General features: G+C 50.6%; 1 protein-coding gene across 1 annotated transcript in view; it reads left to right on the top strand.

The window, feature by feature from the left end:
• The window catches only part of gpr158a (G protein-coupled receptor 158a), a 1,113,215-nt gene that overhangs the window by 917,787 nt on the left and 177,696 nt on the right, over window positions 1-17,732 (top strand). The window contains exon 7 of the mRNA XM_072508450.1: window positions 7,680-7,918. Within this exon, the coding sequence (XP_072364551.1) occupies window positions 7,680-7,918 (239 nt within the window). The remainder of the gene's footprint in view (window positions 1-7,679; window positions 7,919-17,732) is intronic.

The raw sequence follows: 17,732 nt of genomic DNA, 5'->3' as shown, positions 1-17,732 counted from the left end.
GCCTATCACTCCATTACGCACTACGTAGCCCAGGATGGCTAGACGGTCGGTGCTAAACACGCATTTTTCCTCTTTGTAGGTGAGGTTGAGGGCGTTAGCGGTCTGGAGGAATTTTCGGAGGTTGGCATCATGGTCCTGCTGGTCGTGGCCGCAGATGGTGACGTTGTCGAGGTACGGGAACGTGGCCCGTAAACCGTGCTGGTCAACCATTCGGTCCATCTCCCGTTGGAAGACCGAGACTCCGTTCGTGACGCCGAATGGAACCCTTAAAAAGTGATATAGCCCCCCGTCTGCTTCAAAGGCAGTGTACTTGCGGTCACCGGGGTAAATGGGGAGCTGGTGGTAGGCGGACTTAAGGTCCACGGTGGAGAAGACTTTGTACTGTGCAATCCGATTGACCATGTCGGATATGCGGGGAAGAGGGTACGCATCTAGCTGCGTGTACCTGTTGATGTTCTGACTGTAGTCTACGACCATCCTCTGCTTCTCCCCAGTCTTCACAACTATCACCTGGGCTCTCCAGGGACTATTGCTGGCCTGGATTATGCCTTCCTTCAGCAGCCGCTGGACTTCGGACCTGATAAACGTCCGGTCCTGGGTGCTGTGTCGTCTGCTCCTAGTGGCGACAGGCTTGCAATCCGGGGTGAGGTTCGCAAACAAAGAAGGCGGTTCAACCTTGAGGGTCGTGAGGCTGCAGATAGTCAGTGGGGGTATAGGGCCGCCAAATTTGAATGCTAAGCTCTGGAGGTTGCATTGGAAATCCAACCCCAGGAGGGTGGGAGCGCAGAGGTGGGGGAGGACATACAGCCGGTAATTTTTGAATTCTCTCCCCTGCACCGTTAGGTTTGCGATGCAGATCCCTTTGATTTCAACGGAGTTGGACCCCGCCGCCAGGAAAATCTTTTGGGTGCTTGGACGAATTACAAGGGAACAGCGTCTTACCGTGTCCGGATGAATAAAACTCTCCGAGCTCCCCGAGTCGATCAAACACGGCGTCTCGTGCCCGTTCACCAGCACCTTCGTCGTTGCTGTCTGGGGCGTCCTGGGCCGCGACTGGTCCAGGGTCACCGATGCCAAACGTGGTTGCTGCATCTGGTCGTTGTCTTCAGGCATGCTGGGGTCCTTGCCTGTCAACCAAGATGGTGGCATCCATGGATCGCATGCGGTCAGGGGTGGACAAAATGGCCGCTCCCATGGGTCGCTCGTGGCCGGGGGTGGACAAATTGGCTGCTCCCATGGATCGCACGCGGCCTGCGGGTAATAAGATGGCGGCGCACGTCCCCCCCTCGTGGCGTCCGGGGTCCAACATGGCGGCACCCCTTGGCTGCACATGGGTCGCTGGGGGGGGTGAGTCCGTGGTCCCGTTACTTCCCCGGAGATAGCGGCGACCCCACGGGACTGGCACACCGCTGCGTAGTACCCCTTTTTGCCGCAGCTTTTACAGGTGGCCAGGCGGGCCGGGCAGCACTGGCGGGGATGTTTCGGCTGCCCGCAAAAATAGCAGCGGGGCCGCCCGGGTGGTCTGGGATTCTGGCCACGCACGCTTGCGGGGGGGTGGGGGGTGCCGGGGGGTCGATCGCGGCGGGGGTCCACGGAGTCCAAGGGGCTGTAGTGCGGTCGGGGGCATAGGCGCGGGCGTTTTGGGAGGCCACGTCGAGGGAGGCCGCAAGGGCCCGTACCTCTGTGAGTCCGAGAGAGTCTTTCTCTAAAAGTCTCTGGCGAATTTGCGATGATGCCAAACCTGCTACGTACGCGTCTCTGATCAGGAGCTACGTGTGTTCATTCGCCGGTACAGCTGGGCAGTTGCAGTTTCTTCCGAAGATCGTTAGGGCATTGTAGAATTCGTCTAGCAATTCCCCGGGGATTTGTCGTGAGCTGGTAGCATACATAGACCTGGTTGACGGGCCGAATGTAGGTCTCTTTCAGCAAGGTGATCGCCGCTGGGAAATCTTCCGCGTCCTAGATGAGCGAGTAGATTTCGGGACTCACCCTGGAGTGTAGGACCTGCATCTTCTGGTCTTCTGTTGGTCTGCCGGGAGCCATTCGGGGGTATCCCTCAAAGCACGCCAGCCAGTGCTTAAACGCCGATGCGGAGTTAGCTGCTTGGGGGCCGATACGCAGTCACTCCGGGGCGATCCGGAGCTCCATATTCCTTTTTTTTAAGTCTGCTCAATAAATTGTAGCACCATCAATAACACATGAGGCGAGACGTAGAGAAACTCAATCAAGGCTTTATTGAGCAGACTTGTTCCCCAGCAGCTCAGTTACAGAATGCAGCTGCTGGGAGAAACTGGGTTCTTATACCCCGCCTTTCTGGGTGGAGCCCAGTAGGTGGCAGATCCAATCAGGACCCAGTATCTGTCCACCAATAGCCCCTCGGCATCATGGTGTACTGTATTACCCCTAATACATGCCACCACACCCCATATCAATAACAATGATCCCATCCTCCCACCAAACCCAAAACATTCACCCACATGTTCACATAAACAACTGACAAAAAGGAATCAGGAATCACCCATGGCCACCATTAACACCCATCGCCCCCCTCCCCCCCAACCCTTCCACCCACCCCCCTCCCAACTAATGTTCAATGTTATCCAGTTCTTGAAAGTGCATAATGAATAATGCCTATGAATTGTAGAACCCCTCCATCCTTCCCCTCAGTTCAAACTTAACCTTCTCAAGAGTCAAGAATTCCAACAGATCCCCCCGCCACGCCAGGGCGCAGGGTGGAGGGGCTGCTCTCCAACCCATCAGGATCCGCCTTCGGGCGATCAACGAGGCGAAGGCTACGACATCTGCCTCCTCACCCGTTTTCAATCCTGGCTGGTCCGACACCCCGAATATGGCCTCCCGGGGACCCGGGTCCAGTTTCACGTGCACCACTTTAGAAATTACCATAAAAACCTGCTTCCAGTGATCCTCTAGCTGTGGACAGGCCCAAAACATATGAACGTGATTAGCGGGCCCCACCCCCTCAACGTTCACACACATCTTCGACTCCTTCAAAGAATCGGCTCATCCTCGCCCTCGTGAGGTGCGGTCTGTATACCCACTTCAACTATAGCAGCCCCAACCTTGCGCACGAGGTGGAGGCATTCACTCTCCGGAACACCTCACACCAGAACCCCTTCTCCATGTCCTCTCCCAACTCTTCCCCCCACTTTGCTTTGATCCCTTCCAGTGGTGCTTTTTCCTCCTCCAAAATAGCTCCGTAGACCGCTGACATTACCCCCTTCTCCCATCCCCCTGTCGTCAGCATCTCCTCCAGCAATGTGGAGGCCGGCTCCTCCGGGAGGTTCTGTATCTCCTTCCTGGCAAAATCTCGAACCTGCATGTATCTAAACATTTCCCCCTGCTCCAGCCCATACTTTGCTTCCAGCTCCTTCAATCCTGCAAACCAACCCCTAAGAAACAATCTTTTAGTGTCTTAATCCCCTTCTCCTCCAATTTCTGAAAATTTCCATCCCATCTCCCTGGCTCAAATCTGTGGTTCCCCTGAATCAGTATTTCCCTTAACCCTGCCCCCAACCCGAAGCCTTGGCGAAACTGCCTCCAAATTCTCAATGAAGCTATTATTACCGGACTCCCTGAGTACATCCCCGGGGCTATCGGGAGCGGTGCTGTTACTAGTGCTTTCGATCCCGACCCCCTGCACAAACTCTCCTCCATTCTGACCCACTGGGAATCAACCCCTCTGACCCAGCTCCGCACCTTCTCCACATTCGCCGCCCAGTAGTAATACATCAGGTTCGGAAGACCCAAACCCCTTGCCTGCCTTCCCCTCTGTAGTAGCACCTTCCTAACTCTGGCCACCTTCCCTCCCCATATGAACAACGTAATCCTTCCCTCAATCTCCCTGAAGGGTCAAACAAAGCTGGATCATTCGTCAACTCTTTACTTTGAATTTTCTTTGGATTTGGATTATTCATTGTCATGTGTACCGAGGTACAATGAAAAGTATTTTTCTGCATGCAGCTCAAACAGATCATTTAGTACATGAAAAGAAAATACATAATAGTTTTCTGAGAATCTGCACTTCATTTCCAGATTAGACACTCAGCTGACAGGTTGAGGATGTTTCTTTCCAGGTTTAGGATGTTTACCATTGACAAGCAACCTCTCAAATGGGCCTTTCAGAAGGCCCGCTTTTTAACCTGCGGCCGAATTGTCCAACCCACACCAGGCCCGCCTCTGACCATTCACTACCCTCGGGGTCGCCTACCCCAATTTCTAATCTAGCCCACCTTTGGGGGTGGAAAATAGGAAGTTCAGACAGCTATTTTTAAAGGCTCTCGGCGCCCAACACCCTGACAAAAATTCAGACCAAAATCTGCAAAACGTTGTAGATAGGTTAAATGAGAGTGGATAATTTTGGCGAAAGAAGTGCAATATGGGAAAGTGTGAAGTTATCCACTTTGTTTGGAAGAATAAAAACGCAGAGAATAAATTGTGAGACGACAGAAAGATGCAGCACAGTGGGATCCACGGTGGGATTTCATTTGCATGAAAAGAAAACATTAAAATTTAGGTACAAGTTAGGAAAGCAAATGGAATGTTCACCTTTAATGTAAGGTGAAAGTAATACACAGGTAGGGAAGTCTTGCTACAAATGTACAGGCATTGGTGAGTCAACACTTGGAGTATCGCATGCAGTTTCAATCTCTTTATTTAAGGAGAGGAAGCAGTTCAAAGAAGGACCTGGGATGAAGGGTTTGTCTTATGAGGAAAGGTTCAGCAAGTTGGGTCTATTCTCATTGGAGTTTAGAAGAATGAGTGTTGATCTTTTTGAAACATATAAGATTTTGCGGGGCTTGACAAGATGAATGCTGAGAGGATGTTTTTTCCCTCATGGGGTAATTCAGAACCAATCGGTTGAGGTGAGGTGGAATTTCAGCTCTCAGAAGGTCAAGAATCTTTGGAATTCTCTAGCCCAGGTGCATTGGAGGCTGACTCATTGAATATATTCAACGTATTTTTGAATTATAAGGGAATCAAGAGTTATACGAACAGGAAAGTGAGAGTAATCAGATCAGCCATGATTTTATTGACTTGCTGTGCAGGCTTGAGAAGATTTGTGAATGGGTGGGTTTTTTTTCTGAGCAGTTCCACACATGCCAGTGTGGAATTCAAATTGGGGAACTCATATGGCTCATTGGTTCAGCATAAAGAGTACACTGGGTGAGTAGGCCATTGATTAGCTATGAGGGGCCATAGTAGTGGTTGGCTCTGAGTTGGAATGGAAGCATTATAGTGGTCATGGAAGGTCATGGGGTATTGGGAAGACCTTTTGTCCCTACCTTTCAAAAGGGTCCCAAATCCAGATTCTGGTTCCCCTGAGGTCCATGAACCACGTGTGTTGGAGAAGCTGGTCCGACTCAACAAATTCTATGATAATCAATGGAGTGGGCAGGTTGGGTGTTCGGGGTGCGGGTTCGCAACCCACATCCTTATCCTGCACCAGTGAAAACTGGGGAATGGGGGTAGGAATCCCAGAATCAGGTTTGCCATGCAACTTTTAAAAAGCTGTAAAGTTGTTCTGACTCCCTGAAAATCGGGGCCTGAGTCACAGGCAGTAATTCATGCACAGCACAAGCTATGAAGTCAGTCTTATTATTAAACAGGATGTTCTGCGTTATAGCTTTGGCCAAATTCAAAAGGATGGCTGTAAGGAATTATTTGATTTAAGTCAATGTAGGTCATTGTTGTATGAATAGCATGTTTTGTATTATTACATTAAAGATGCACTATACTGTTTGAAGTAAGTGAATTGAATCATAATGTCTGCTTTTATCTTCATTTGCTGTTAAAATAAAGCAGAGTAACAATTTCCACACAGCCCTATTATTATACCGGGTGTTCCCTTCATTTACTTTCAAAGATATTGGGAGGATATGCCCGCAAAAGACACAGAAAGCCCACTCAGGGAATACACGACTGTATAGTTAGATATTGGATAGTATGGGCACATCCCAAAACAAGATGTTTTACCTGTGACACACTGCACCTAGTGCAAGAGCCTATGCTTAATGTTATGTTTGACTGATTTCAAAAATAGTCTTTCAAAATAAGAAACCATGCGAACAGTAGTTATTTACAGCAGAATACGGCACGGGATCTGCAGATTCAAACAGGAAAGAAGGAAAGCACAGCGCAACCATTTTATAGTGAAATTAATAATAATAATAATAATAATAATCGCTTATTGTCACAAGTAGGCTTCAGTGAAGTTACTGTGAAAAGTCACTAGTCACCACATTCCGGCGCCTGATCGGGGAGGCCGGTATGGGAATTGAACCCACGCTGCTGGCCTTGTTCTGCATTACAAGCCAGCTGTGTAGCCCACTGTGCTAATCCAGCCCCAGCAAATTGGATCGGACACCACAAAATGTCTTTGTGTGAGGAATATTACTGTATGAGCTGCTCTCTGTCTGAACAGTACAAGCTGTCCTTCTGATGAAATGAAGAGAGCAGCAAAGCCAAGATTAATCATAGTCAATTGTTTCACTTGCAATTGGATTTTTGCTCATGACTTTGTGATGATTTTAAATACAGTGCATCTCCAGGTTTCCTCATGTTTTGGGTCACTTCGGAAATTGCATGATTATTCCTTCTTTCCAGCCTTTAAATTTCCTGGCCTCAACAAATGGTAGTACTAATTCTGGGCCTCTGAATGCCTCTCTAAGTGACGAGGTCCAGGATAGAAGCTTCTCCGATTTCTCCAGCCCCAGTAAGGTAGCAGTCAGCAGCTACAGTGTCGCAGTATAGCCGAATGATTGAGATGAGGAATTGGAGTAGGAAACATTTTCAGTACGAAACTGACAACTTACGGCCATACACAAACAAAAAGTCCTGTAACTCTAAGCATGTTTGCTAAACTCTGCTTGAAGTTATTACTTTCTCTACTTTTTCCTGATTGAGAATTTGGCTGCCTCTTTCATAGACATAGGGCGGAGACATGTGCAGATATCAGATGTTTTGGCACAGCCCCTGTGTTGCCCCTTTTTGCGAAGACCCATTGCATCCTGCGCTACTTAGACACCTGACAGGCCAACAGTAGGCCTTCCCCCAGGATCAAGGACCCCGGGTGTCGGCTGAGAGCTGCCTGCCAATCAGAGGTCAGCATCTCTTCTACACTCAGCAGCGCCAACAGAGAGTCGGTGGTTGCTGCCAGTACTACAGCTATCCGGGTGGGCCTTCCCACCCTGGACTTAAGCAGAGGTGAGGCTGAAGGTGTCTGAGTCCCCAACTGCCATCCTTCTGCCCAATTAAATACCCTCCATCACCAAACTCACCACATGGTAGGGCACAGGATTCTACCCACGATTGAAAATGTTGCATTGATTCCTGCAGCTTAACATTTTCTTAAAATGAATTCCAAGTGTTGGGGCAAATAGTAATTGTTTCATGAATTGTGACAACTGGTTTATTTGTGTGAGAGAAGCACTACACTCACTGCTCATTGTAGGTTAAAGAGCAGAAAGTGAATCAAAATTGTACTGTAAAGAAAAAGGGATCCAAATATTTACATGTGGATGATTTGACACAGTGAGATTTCTTTCCCTATTTTCACCATATTTCACAACATCTGAGTTCTCTGCTAATGGACTTTGTTACTATTAGTGGGCTGACATGGATCAGGATGAGTGCTGATTTTCTCCATTCTCGTATTGCAGGGTTTTGAAAGTTTTCCTCTCACGAACTGCACAACGAGTCCCTTACATGACCAGCTGGAGAGTGGTGAGGATGTTGGGAATCATTCTGCTGATAGTGTGCTGGTTCCTAATCTCGTGGACATCTGCTGTGTGCGAGAATTTGGACAGGAATGTTTCACTGATTGCCCAGGGACAAACTGCAGATGGCCTGAAGTTTAATATGTGTCTGTTGGACCGCTGGGACTACATGATGGCCATTGGTAGGTCTAAATTTGGCTATAAAATACCCATAAAGCATGTTGTTGTGCTATAACCATTTCATCTCTCATTTGCTCACATATAATGTTTGTGTGGGCATGTGTGTAATATTTTAAGTAAGTTTGTCCTTGTGGTGGAAATTATCCCAGTAACAGGAAAACCAGTTTCATTACTTAATTAAAAAAATTACATGCAACGGCACCAAGTTCTTTACAGTGATCTAAAGGTCATAAATTTCCATCATAAATATAATGCAGACACTTTGGCGGGAGTTGTGTGACATTTAATCACATTAGTCTTCATTGTATTTAAATGATATTTCTCATAACCCACAAATTTCCACTATTATACTGATGATTCCACCTGCCACCTGATGCCTGCTCCAAATGAACTAGAACATTTAATTGAATTGACTCCCGCTGCTGAACAACAAGGCTTATTTGGTTCCTGGCCTAAGCCTTGGTTTCACTGAATGGGCCCATTAGCAGGATGCCTAACATCAGGGGCATACTTTCCCCAGCCCCGATGGTGGCTAGTGGGTGACGGGGCCAGGAAATTAGGAGCGAGGCATTTTGGGATGCCTTCCCACACCATAGTCCTGCCATTCAGGATGTTTCCCAGTGGTGGGACAGGATGCGGATCAGCTGCTTGCAACCGTGGGAACAGGCAGCCAATTTAAATACTTAAGCCCAGCTTCTCGTTCTGGGTCAGGTCTGCACAATTCATGGCTCCGTGGATCCAACCTTCAAAGAAATGGCAGCCCAACGGTTCCAATTTTCATTCCAGAGCATGGGCTGCATTAGAAGTTGGGGCATGCTGCCTCTGGAATGAGTGAGGAGTTTACCCGATGCAGAGGTGCGATGGGTGGCCTCTGTGTTCCGACAATTTGTTGAATTCAATTTTTTAAAAACTGATTAAAAGAATGAAACAGCCCTTCAGCTCTCACTCACCCACCCATCCCCATGCCTGATTCATACCAACCTATGCCACCCACCCATCCCCATGATCTCTCATACCCCCTATGGCAACCCATGTCCCTCTATGCACCGTCCATGGCCCCTCATACTCCTTATGTCTCCAGGAGCCTTTACAGTCACTATGCTGACTCAGTCCCAACTCATGCCCCCCACTCACCGCTCTTTTCCCTCATCCCCTCTATGCAAACTCACCTAATATTGACCATGGGAAAGTCTCAGGAGCAATGCTGATATAAAATACATTTATGGTCAGAGTTTTACACTCTCCTACTGGTGGGTTTCAGAGGCTCGGGGAAGTGAAGTTGAAGAGGCGGGACTCCTTCTGGGTTCCCGCCTTCCCCGACCATGCAGTGATTTTACACTGTGGTGGGCAAAGTCTTGGGACAGGAAGCTGGTATTTACCTAGTTCAGGCCCTTAAGTGGTCAGTTATGTGTTGTTACCCACCCAGCCATTTGACTCATTCAAATATGTGTAGCCTGTTTGAGGCTGCTGTCTCCCGGCCTCCAGTAGTTACCGGCTTCACCGGGCAGGCCTGGTGTAAATTAGTACTGGTCTCCAAAAACGGAGACCAGACGTGATAGCCACACCGGGTGGGGGGGGGGGTGTCTCGGAGGCTATTGGGGTCCCCACGTGGTCAGGGACAGAGCAGGGCTGTAGCCGGGTGCCATGGCCCCCCTCGGGCCCCTTACCAGGCAGTGCCCGGGTGCCAGGCTGAGGGGGGCCATGCCCATGAAGGGGGCAGAAAAAGGCGAGATGGTGAAGGGGAGGTATGAAGGGTGATGCCTATGTGGATAGATGGATGTGGAGTCAGGTCATTCTCATGCTTGGTTTGGGGAGAGGTTGGTGGAAGGCATCACACTAACGTTTAGTGGTCGGGGGAGGTTGCCCCTCCGGGGTCAATGATTGGGGATGTTGCCCATGCCTGCGGGGGATTGCGATGTCCATGGATGAGGTATGTGGGGAACCCTAAACCTCACCGTGAGATCTGGGTACCTTTCAAAAATGGTGGTCCAATCTCTGAGGGCACGATTCTCCGGCCTCGTTGCGGTCTCGCTCGAGCGGAAAAAAGCCAGTGAATAGCAGGAGAGGCGGAAACCAAGAAACGCGACAGGCGCAAAACAGTTTGCAATGCAACCGGCCCGTTCCCGTCGGCGAAATCTGGATCTCACCGTAGCATGGTGAGAAGCCAATTATTACCACTAAAGCCCTATTTCCATACAATTAATGTGAGCCACCCCATATCCAATGGCCTCCTGTGATTCATCGGCCTCCCCGTGCAAGTGGTCACGCTGGCGCCGATTAGTATTCCTTTTGAAAAACATGAATGTGGCGGAAGGGCTTCTGTGGGGAGCCGAGGATGTGAGTAGCCATCTTTACTCACAGGCAAAGAGCCCGGGGGTGCTGGACGTGGCACCCCAGTGCTCGGCTGGGTGTGGGCTGCAGGGGTGGGCTGCCATGGGATGGTGGGGGGGAGGCGCTGGGGGGGCAACCAGGGATAAACCGTGTGTAGCGCTGCCATGCCAACCCCTGAATCATGTGTGGGCAACCCTTGTCCCTGCCCACCTGCCCCACCAATCACCATAATCCCATTGATTGTCGAGGACTCTAGCTGTATGGCTGAATACTATTGCTGATAGGGAATTGGTTGTCGTGGTTAAGTGAGCACTTCACACAATCAAAGTGGCTTCCCACTTCACACAACCAAAGTGTGTGGGTGGGCCATGCAGCATGTGCAGCTCATTGCCTAGCATCCCATTCATACCTTGCTGCCTGGACACTGTGCCTGAACACTGCGGGAAGCAACACCAAACATGCAGCAGCCAACATCCGAACACCCAGGGGATAGGACACAGCTCCGTGGACATGTCCACGGCCGGAGGAAGAGATGCCTGGAGAGATGGGCCAAGGGTTCGGAGGTCGGCCCGCATTGCGGAAGAAAATGACAGAGGTATCATACAGTTGTGCACAACGGTGTTTATTGTGTGTAACAATTCCCCACTCTCCCGATGGTGGCAACCTTCCTCCCCTCCCAACCCGTTCCTCCTCCCCAGTGCCCTCAGTGATTCTTGATGTACTTGGCCCTCTTAGCTCTATCACTACGTCTTAGTGTTTCTCCAGGATGCACGTCCGAGGTGGAGGCAGCCAGCTCCTTCCCGTGGCCTTTACTGCCCCTGGCGGGCGTCCTCTGGGGGCTCTAGGGCCGGAGGGTCCCGGCTCACTTGTCAGCAGCACATACACAGTCGTGCTGCCCTGTCCTGTGTGCTGGCTGTACGATGCGGCCTCATCAGAGGGGTGGAACCCAGGGGAGCTGGTGGCCACCGTCGCCACTCCATGGGATGGATCTTGTTGACACTCAGCGATCCCTCCTCCCGGTTGATGCCTATTGGGCCCTGGGGTTCACCTTGGGACGGAGGGGCAGCAGGTTCAAGCCCCAATATCTGCACCATCATGTCGACACCCTTGGTGATGCTCCTCAGTGACCGTTCCGCATTGCTGGTGCCATCTCCTGCGGCAGTAGCCTCTGGAACTGCTTCAAGTGCCTATGGACCTGCTGGAGTGTCACTGACATCTCCCTCTTGAATGTCCCGGCTGCTCCCTAACATCTCCATCAGGTCTGGGATGACCTCTTCCACAGGCTCAGCAACCAGGCCGGGGCCCAGCTGCTTCCTGGAATCTGCAGACCTCCAACTGCTGTCTCGCCTGGGGGTTACTGTCTCCACCTGATGTGCAGGTGGTGCTCACCAGATTGTGCCCTAGAAGCCTGAGCACTAATATTTCCCACTGAGGTGAGTGTATCTGCGCTGGTGGAGGGTGGGGATGCCAGCTGTAATGCCTCGAATGTGTCTTCCTCGGAGCTCCCCTCTGAGGTGTTCTCCCGGGAGGCTGGAGAGGGGCCACCCGGGATGGGCCGGTGCTGTCGGCTGGAGGACTAGTGGGAGAATGGACATGTGGACAGTGGAAGGGATGAGCCAGTCAGTAAGGCAAACCAACTCATGTTTTACAGGCCTTTGGCTGGGACCCAATGGTTCCTCACCTCTGCGGCTTCTGCCAGCCTCCACGTTGTGACCGCTCTGTCCTCGGCCACCAGTCACCTCCAGGGCCCGTTCCTCGAAGGTGTGAGGATTCTTATGTCTGGCACACTACCACCAGTCTGATTGTGGGAGAGCTCCCCCTGCGGAGACAGAGAGAAGGCATCATTAGCCACAACGTGGTTCACAGTGGTGGGAGGGGGTGTGTGAAGGAAGGGTTGGGAAGGGGTTTGAAGGGAGAGGGAAGTTGTGCAGGATGGGTTGGGGGGTTGAAGGGAGAGGGGGCGGAGGGAGGGTTGCGGTCGCATTGAGAGTTGGGGGGTGGATGCTTGCGTGGGGGCGGGAAGGTCCCGGGGGTGGGCGGGGAATGTTTGTGTCTCCTCACTCGTGCTGCCCGGTGTCGGCCGTTGACCTTTACCCGACACTCGAGGCCAGTCCTCCTGGTCATACTCCCGAGCGCACAGCCGCTGTCACCTCGTCCCAGGCAGCACTGGCTGCCCTGTGGCTAACTCTCCGGGATACTCGGGGGAGCAGGACATCCCTCTTGGCCATTGTGTCTAGAAGTCTCCCCGGATCTGCATTCCCGAATCTTGGGGCCGGTCTCCTGGGTGCCATTGTTGCAAGCTGGCTGGGGTTGGCTGAGCAAGTGCTGCTCGAACTTGTTAGCATTTGGGGGGCGGGGGTTGGCGAGCACAGTGCCGGCGAATCAGCTGCCGAGACTTCATTTGCAGCGAGAAGCCCGTGGGGCCTTGTTAAGTGGTCCAATTAACTCTGAATAATGTTGCTGGCCTCACTGGGCCAAGCGCCGAGAAGCTCACGGCAGTTCTCGCTTGCTACCACACTTGGAAATCTTTCCGGAGAATCGTGCCCTGAGCAGCCGGTTTTTCCGGAGAATTTAGTTCCTCACTGCAGAACAAAATTTGGGATTTTCCAGTGAGAAACTCCCCAAGCGGGGCTGCATGTTGGGGCAGTGGTTAGCACTGCTGCCTACGTCACTGAGGATCCGGGTTTGATCCTAACCTCTGGGTACTGTGTGTGGATTTGCACATTCTCCCCATGTTTGCGTGGGTTTCACCTCCACAACCCAAAGATCTGCAGGTTAGGTGGATTGGCACGCTAAATTGCCGCTTAATTGGAAAAAAATAATTGGCAACTCTAAAATTAAAAAAGAGAAACTCCCCAAGCTTCCAAAAAGTTACCAAGTGTGGCCTGAATCGCACCCAAACATATATTGGGAATCAAATTGCGAAATCTGCTCCAAAAGACATTTAGGGCGCGTTACAATGGCCATGCTGCATCAGAAAAGTAGCTCGGCGTGGCACAGCATGACTGATAAAAGACGGGAGACCCCGCTCCAGGGATCTACCCGGTTCACAACGCCTCATGAGATCCAACACCTTTTGACAAATCTGCATATTAGAGCGAGACAGCTAGTCTCAATTTAACATCACCATAACATCACCTGACTTCACCCCTATCTCAGCCTATCTGCTGCTGAAACCCTCATTCATGTGTTACCTCTCGCCTCAACTGTTCCAATGCACTCCTGGATGATCTCCCATATTCTACCCTCCATAAATTTGAGGTCCTCCAAAAAGCTGTTTGTGTTGTAATTCGCAGCACATCCCATTCCATTATCATCCTTGTACTCACTGTCGTACACTGAAGCGATGTCTTGATTGACAAATTCTCAGTCTTGTTTTCAAATTCCTTGCTGGTCTCACCACTCCCTATCGCTGTAATCCAATCCAGCTCACAACACTCTGAGCCACCTGCACTCAGGCCTCTTGTGCCTCCCCAATTTTTACAGCTTCGCCATTGGTGGCTGCGTTTTCAATTTCCTAGGCCCTGAGCTCTGGAATTCCCTCTGTCACCTCTCCTCCTCTCTATATTGCTTTCCTCCTTGAAGACTGTTATATTTTGGGGGTTTTGCTTTTACTTCACAGTAAAGACAAAGGATAACCTGGTTGCCACGCCGTAGGTAACTTAACCAGTTGTCAGACTTTGAGCACGATTTAATGGAAATGAAACAGAGTCCCGTGTCGAGTGCGTTTAGTCCAGTGTTTTCCAGCGCTCACAGCACCGAGAAAGAACCCACTATCTAAAAGGACTTTGATTCATTTTGGGGCCTCAGCAGAGAATGCCCCACCAAGGCCACACTTCGTCCTATTTTTAAATGATGACCCAATCGCGAGACCCCCAATGCGACCCCTGACACCCCCCACTGCCCCAACTTACCAATAAGGGGGGTCATCCAGCCGCCTACACCCCACCTAATAAGGGCAAGACACCCCCAGGCCCGATCCCTAGCGCAGGCAAAATGCCACCTAGGCATCTTGGCTGTGCCATACTGGTGCACTGGCAGTGTCCCTGTCAGCTTCTAAGTGCCACCTTGGATCCTGGGTTCCAGCAGACCTCCGACTTCTGACTCCCTTCGATGTTCCTGTCTTCACCTGATGTGCATCAGCATCTGTGTTGTGCTCACCAGCTTGTGCCCCAGAAGCCTGTTCTCTACTGTTGTCTACTGAGGTGTGTGTTTCTGCACTGGCAGAGGATGGGGATGATAGACATGACGCCTCAATGGTGGCATCCTCTGAGCACTCCTCTAAGGTGTTCTCTTGGGTGGCTGGGGGGAAGGGGAGGAGGTGCGACCTGGATGGCCCAGCCCCATCAGATGGAGCTATTGTGAGAGAATGGGCATGTGGTCTGTAAAAGGGAAGGATCATTTTGTCTAACATGAACAACTCACTTGAGACAGGTCATCTGGGTGAAGGGGCAGTGGATCCTCACCTCTGCAGTGCAGGCCAACCTCACTGTTGGTGACCTCTCTATCCTCGGTTAACCCCATGATCTCCGGGGCCGTTCCTCATAGGGGGTGAGGACTCCAATGTCCAGTACCCCGTTGCCCATCTGGGCCCTTTCCTGCCTAAAGTGAGCTAAGGTCTCCTGCGGTAACAAAGAGAGGGCATTGTGAGCTGCATGCTTGATGCATCAGCGGGGGTCTATGGCAGGTGGCATGTGTGGGCACTGCTCTTGGGCATGGAGGGTACCAGGATGTTCGGGGCAAGGGTGCGGTAATATGCTGGAATGTGCGAGGTGCCAGCCACCGACTTGTTTGGGGAGAAGAGGTCAGGGGGAGATGTTAGGCCAATGCCAGGGGGCCGGTGTTAACTTACGCGTCTGGTCCAGTGAGGTCATTGGTCTTCCTACACTGGACGCTTGTCCTCCTGGTCACACTCGTCACACTGCCGAACTAATGGCCGCTGCCACTGCCTCACAGACAGCATTGGTGGCCCTGTGGCTGATCCTCCAATCCATGCAGGGACACAGGGTGTCCCATCCCGACTCCATTGTGTCCAGCAGCCTGGCCAAGTCCTCATCCCCGAAGCGTGGTGCAGGCCTAAGTGCTGGAATGGTTGTGTGTTGACTGGAGCGTGTTCAGAGGGAGCATTTATGAGCAGCGGTCCAGGCGAATCAGCTGGTGGGACAGCCACTTCCGCCATGAGCCTCGTGCCGTTAAATGCGGCTTGACCATCGGGAAGCACCCGAGAAGTCGCGACCTATACGGCACTTAGAACTTCTCCCGTTAAATCGCACCCATTATCTTCCACTTCTCAGTACAAGCCATTGTCCAAATTACATTGTACATAGGAACAGGAGTAGACCATTCAACAAGATGAGCCTGTTACAGCTCTCAATGAGGTCATGGCTACACTGCGACCTAACTCCATATGTGTGTTGAACTGTTTCCTAATTTCACTTTTTAGTTTCTAGTCGAGGCTCCCAAGCCCTGTACTCCCCAACCACCAAAAATCTTTTCCTTCTCGGACAATGAGGCCAACTTAATTCCCAAGAATTTTGAATTGGGCTAACTTCTGTGCAACTGCTAGCCAGTTCTGACTTTGTGATGGAGGTCATTCATTGTTCAAGCAACTAAAAATAATTTGACATTGACACTCACCTGAGGAACCCCTGAAGTAATATCCTCGGACTGTAGGTTTATGGCAATCACCCCACATTTTCCTCCATCAAACAAAGTTGCTTGCCATTTCCAATAAAGAAAATGGTTGAATTTATTTGCAGGTGCCGTTTTTGATAATTTATAACATGTTCCACAGTATCATTCTCTATTATGATCAGATTGCTTACTGTCCAATTTACTGTGAGAAAAACCACAAATCTTCTGCTGTGAAATTAGAATTGTACATTACATCTATCAAAGAGTACATCAAAACATGTTCTTGTTTAATTATTCTGCTTTCATTTGTCAAAGTCTTTCGACATAATCATATTCAGACTCTAGAGTGACTTAAACAGTGCTGGAGCTGTCATTTTTTAAGAATGGCCATTACGTGACATACCCAAGGCTCTCTGAACCCTTGACAGCTAAGCACAAGTGTGTATTTGAACGTTACCTGCATGATCTGATCAACAGCTGTCATTATACACAAGGATATTTCAGGGTTAACTGTTTTGCTCTCCGCCCTTGCCAAATAAACATTTCAGTCATCTCATCGCTGTATGAAACAACTATTGATGTGCTGGTGTGTGGGTGACTTGTTTTAAGCCAAATTAGTGATCTGTTGGAGCTGTTCTGCTTCAAGCTGCCTTATTGTCATGTAACAAACACATGACAATTTTCTCTGATCCATCGATGCTCCAGATCAAATACAACATTGGAGAAGGGGTAAAAGGAGAATCATCAGTGGAGGTCAAGCAAATAACCATTTTGGATTTGCAATTCTAATTTTCAGATCAATAGATCATAAATGTGGTTTCCTCACAAACAAAAGTAATGTTGGCGGGTTGGAGGGGAGAGGGGGGTGCGGTGGTGGGAGCTTACTTATTCCAGTTTTATACTGCAAATTGCAGAGGAGAGGTGATGGCAATAGTTCTATTTTAATTGGTGTCAATCTGAATCAATTGAAATTCATCCACAAATCTCAGAAGCACAGAATTGTCACAACACAGAAGAAGGCCATTCAGCATATTCTGTCTGCAGCAGCTCTCTGAATGAGCAATTCCCCTCATGCCATATGCCCACCTCTCCCCCCAACTCTGCACTTCATTTTCAAATAATAACCCACTTCCCTCTTGAATGCCTCGATTGAACCTGCCTCCACCACATTCTCAGACACTATGGGCGGCCTGGGGGGGGGGGGGGGGCTCCGCTGTGGCCTGGCCCGTGATTGGGGCCCACCGATCGGCAGGCCGGCCTCTCGGGCTGGGGGCCTGCTTTCTTCCATGCCAGCCCCTGTAGCCCTACGCCATGTCGCATCGGGGCCGGCGCGGAGAAGGGAGCCACTGTGCATGCGCGCTTTGGCGCCGGTGCCACTGCGCATGTGCGGACCCCGCGGCGCCCAGTTGACACCGTGGCAGCTGGAGCGGCGTGGTCGCTTCAGTGCCATGCTGGCCCCCTGTAGTGGCCAGAATTGCTGATCCTGAGGCCATGTTGACGACATCGGGAAACGCGACGGCGTTTACAACGACGTCAGCACTTAGCCTCAGGACCAGAGAATCCCACTCTATGTTCCAGAACTTAACCACTTGCTGCGTGAAAAAAAATTCTCCTCTATTTTCCATTGCTTCTTTTGTCAATTACCTTGAACCTCCAGTTTCTCCCTCTGCACTCTGACCAGACCCCTCATGATTTTGAAATCCTCTACCAAATCTCCACCAACTTTCTCCCCTTTAAGAAGAACAGTCACAACTTCTTCATTTCATCACTGTAACTGAAGTTCCTCATCCCTTGAACCATTCTCGTGAATCTTTTCTGTACTTGCTCTAATACCTGCACATTCTTTCTAAA

The sequence above is a fragment of the Scyliorhinus torazame genome, chromosome 6 (genome assembly GCF_047496885.1).
Source record: "Scyliorhinus torazame isolate Kashiwa2021f chromosome 6, sScyTor2.1, whole genome shotgun sequence".
Lineage (NCBI taxonomy): Eukaryota > Metazoa > Chordata > Chondrichthyes > Carcharhiniformes > Scyliorhinidae > Scyliorhinus > Scyliorhinus torazame.
This window is presented reverse-complemented; position numbering and strand designations above follow the sequence as displayed.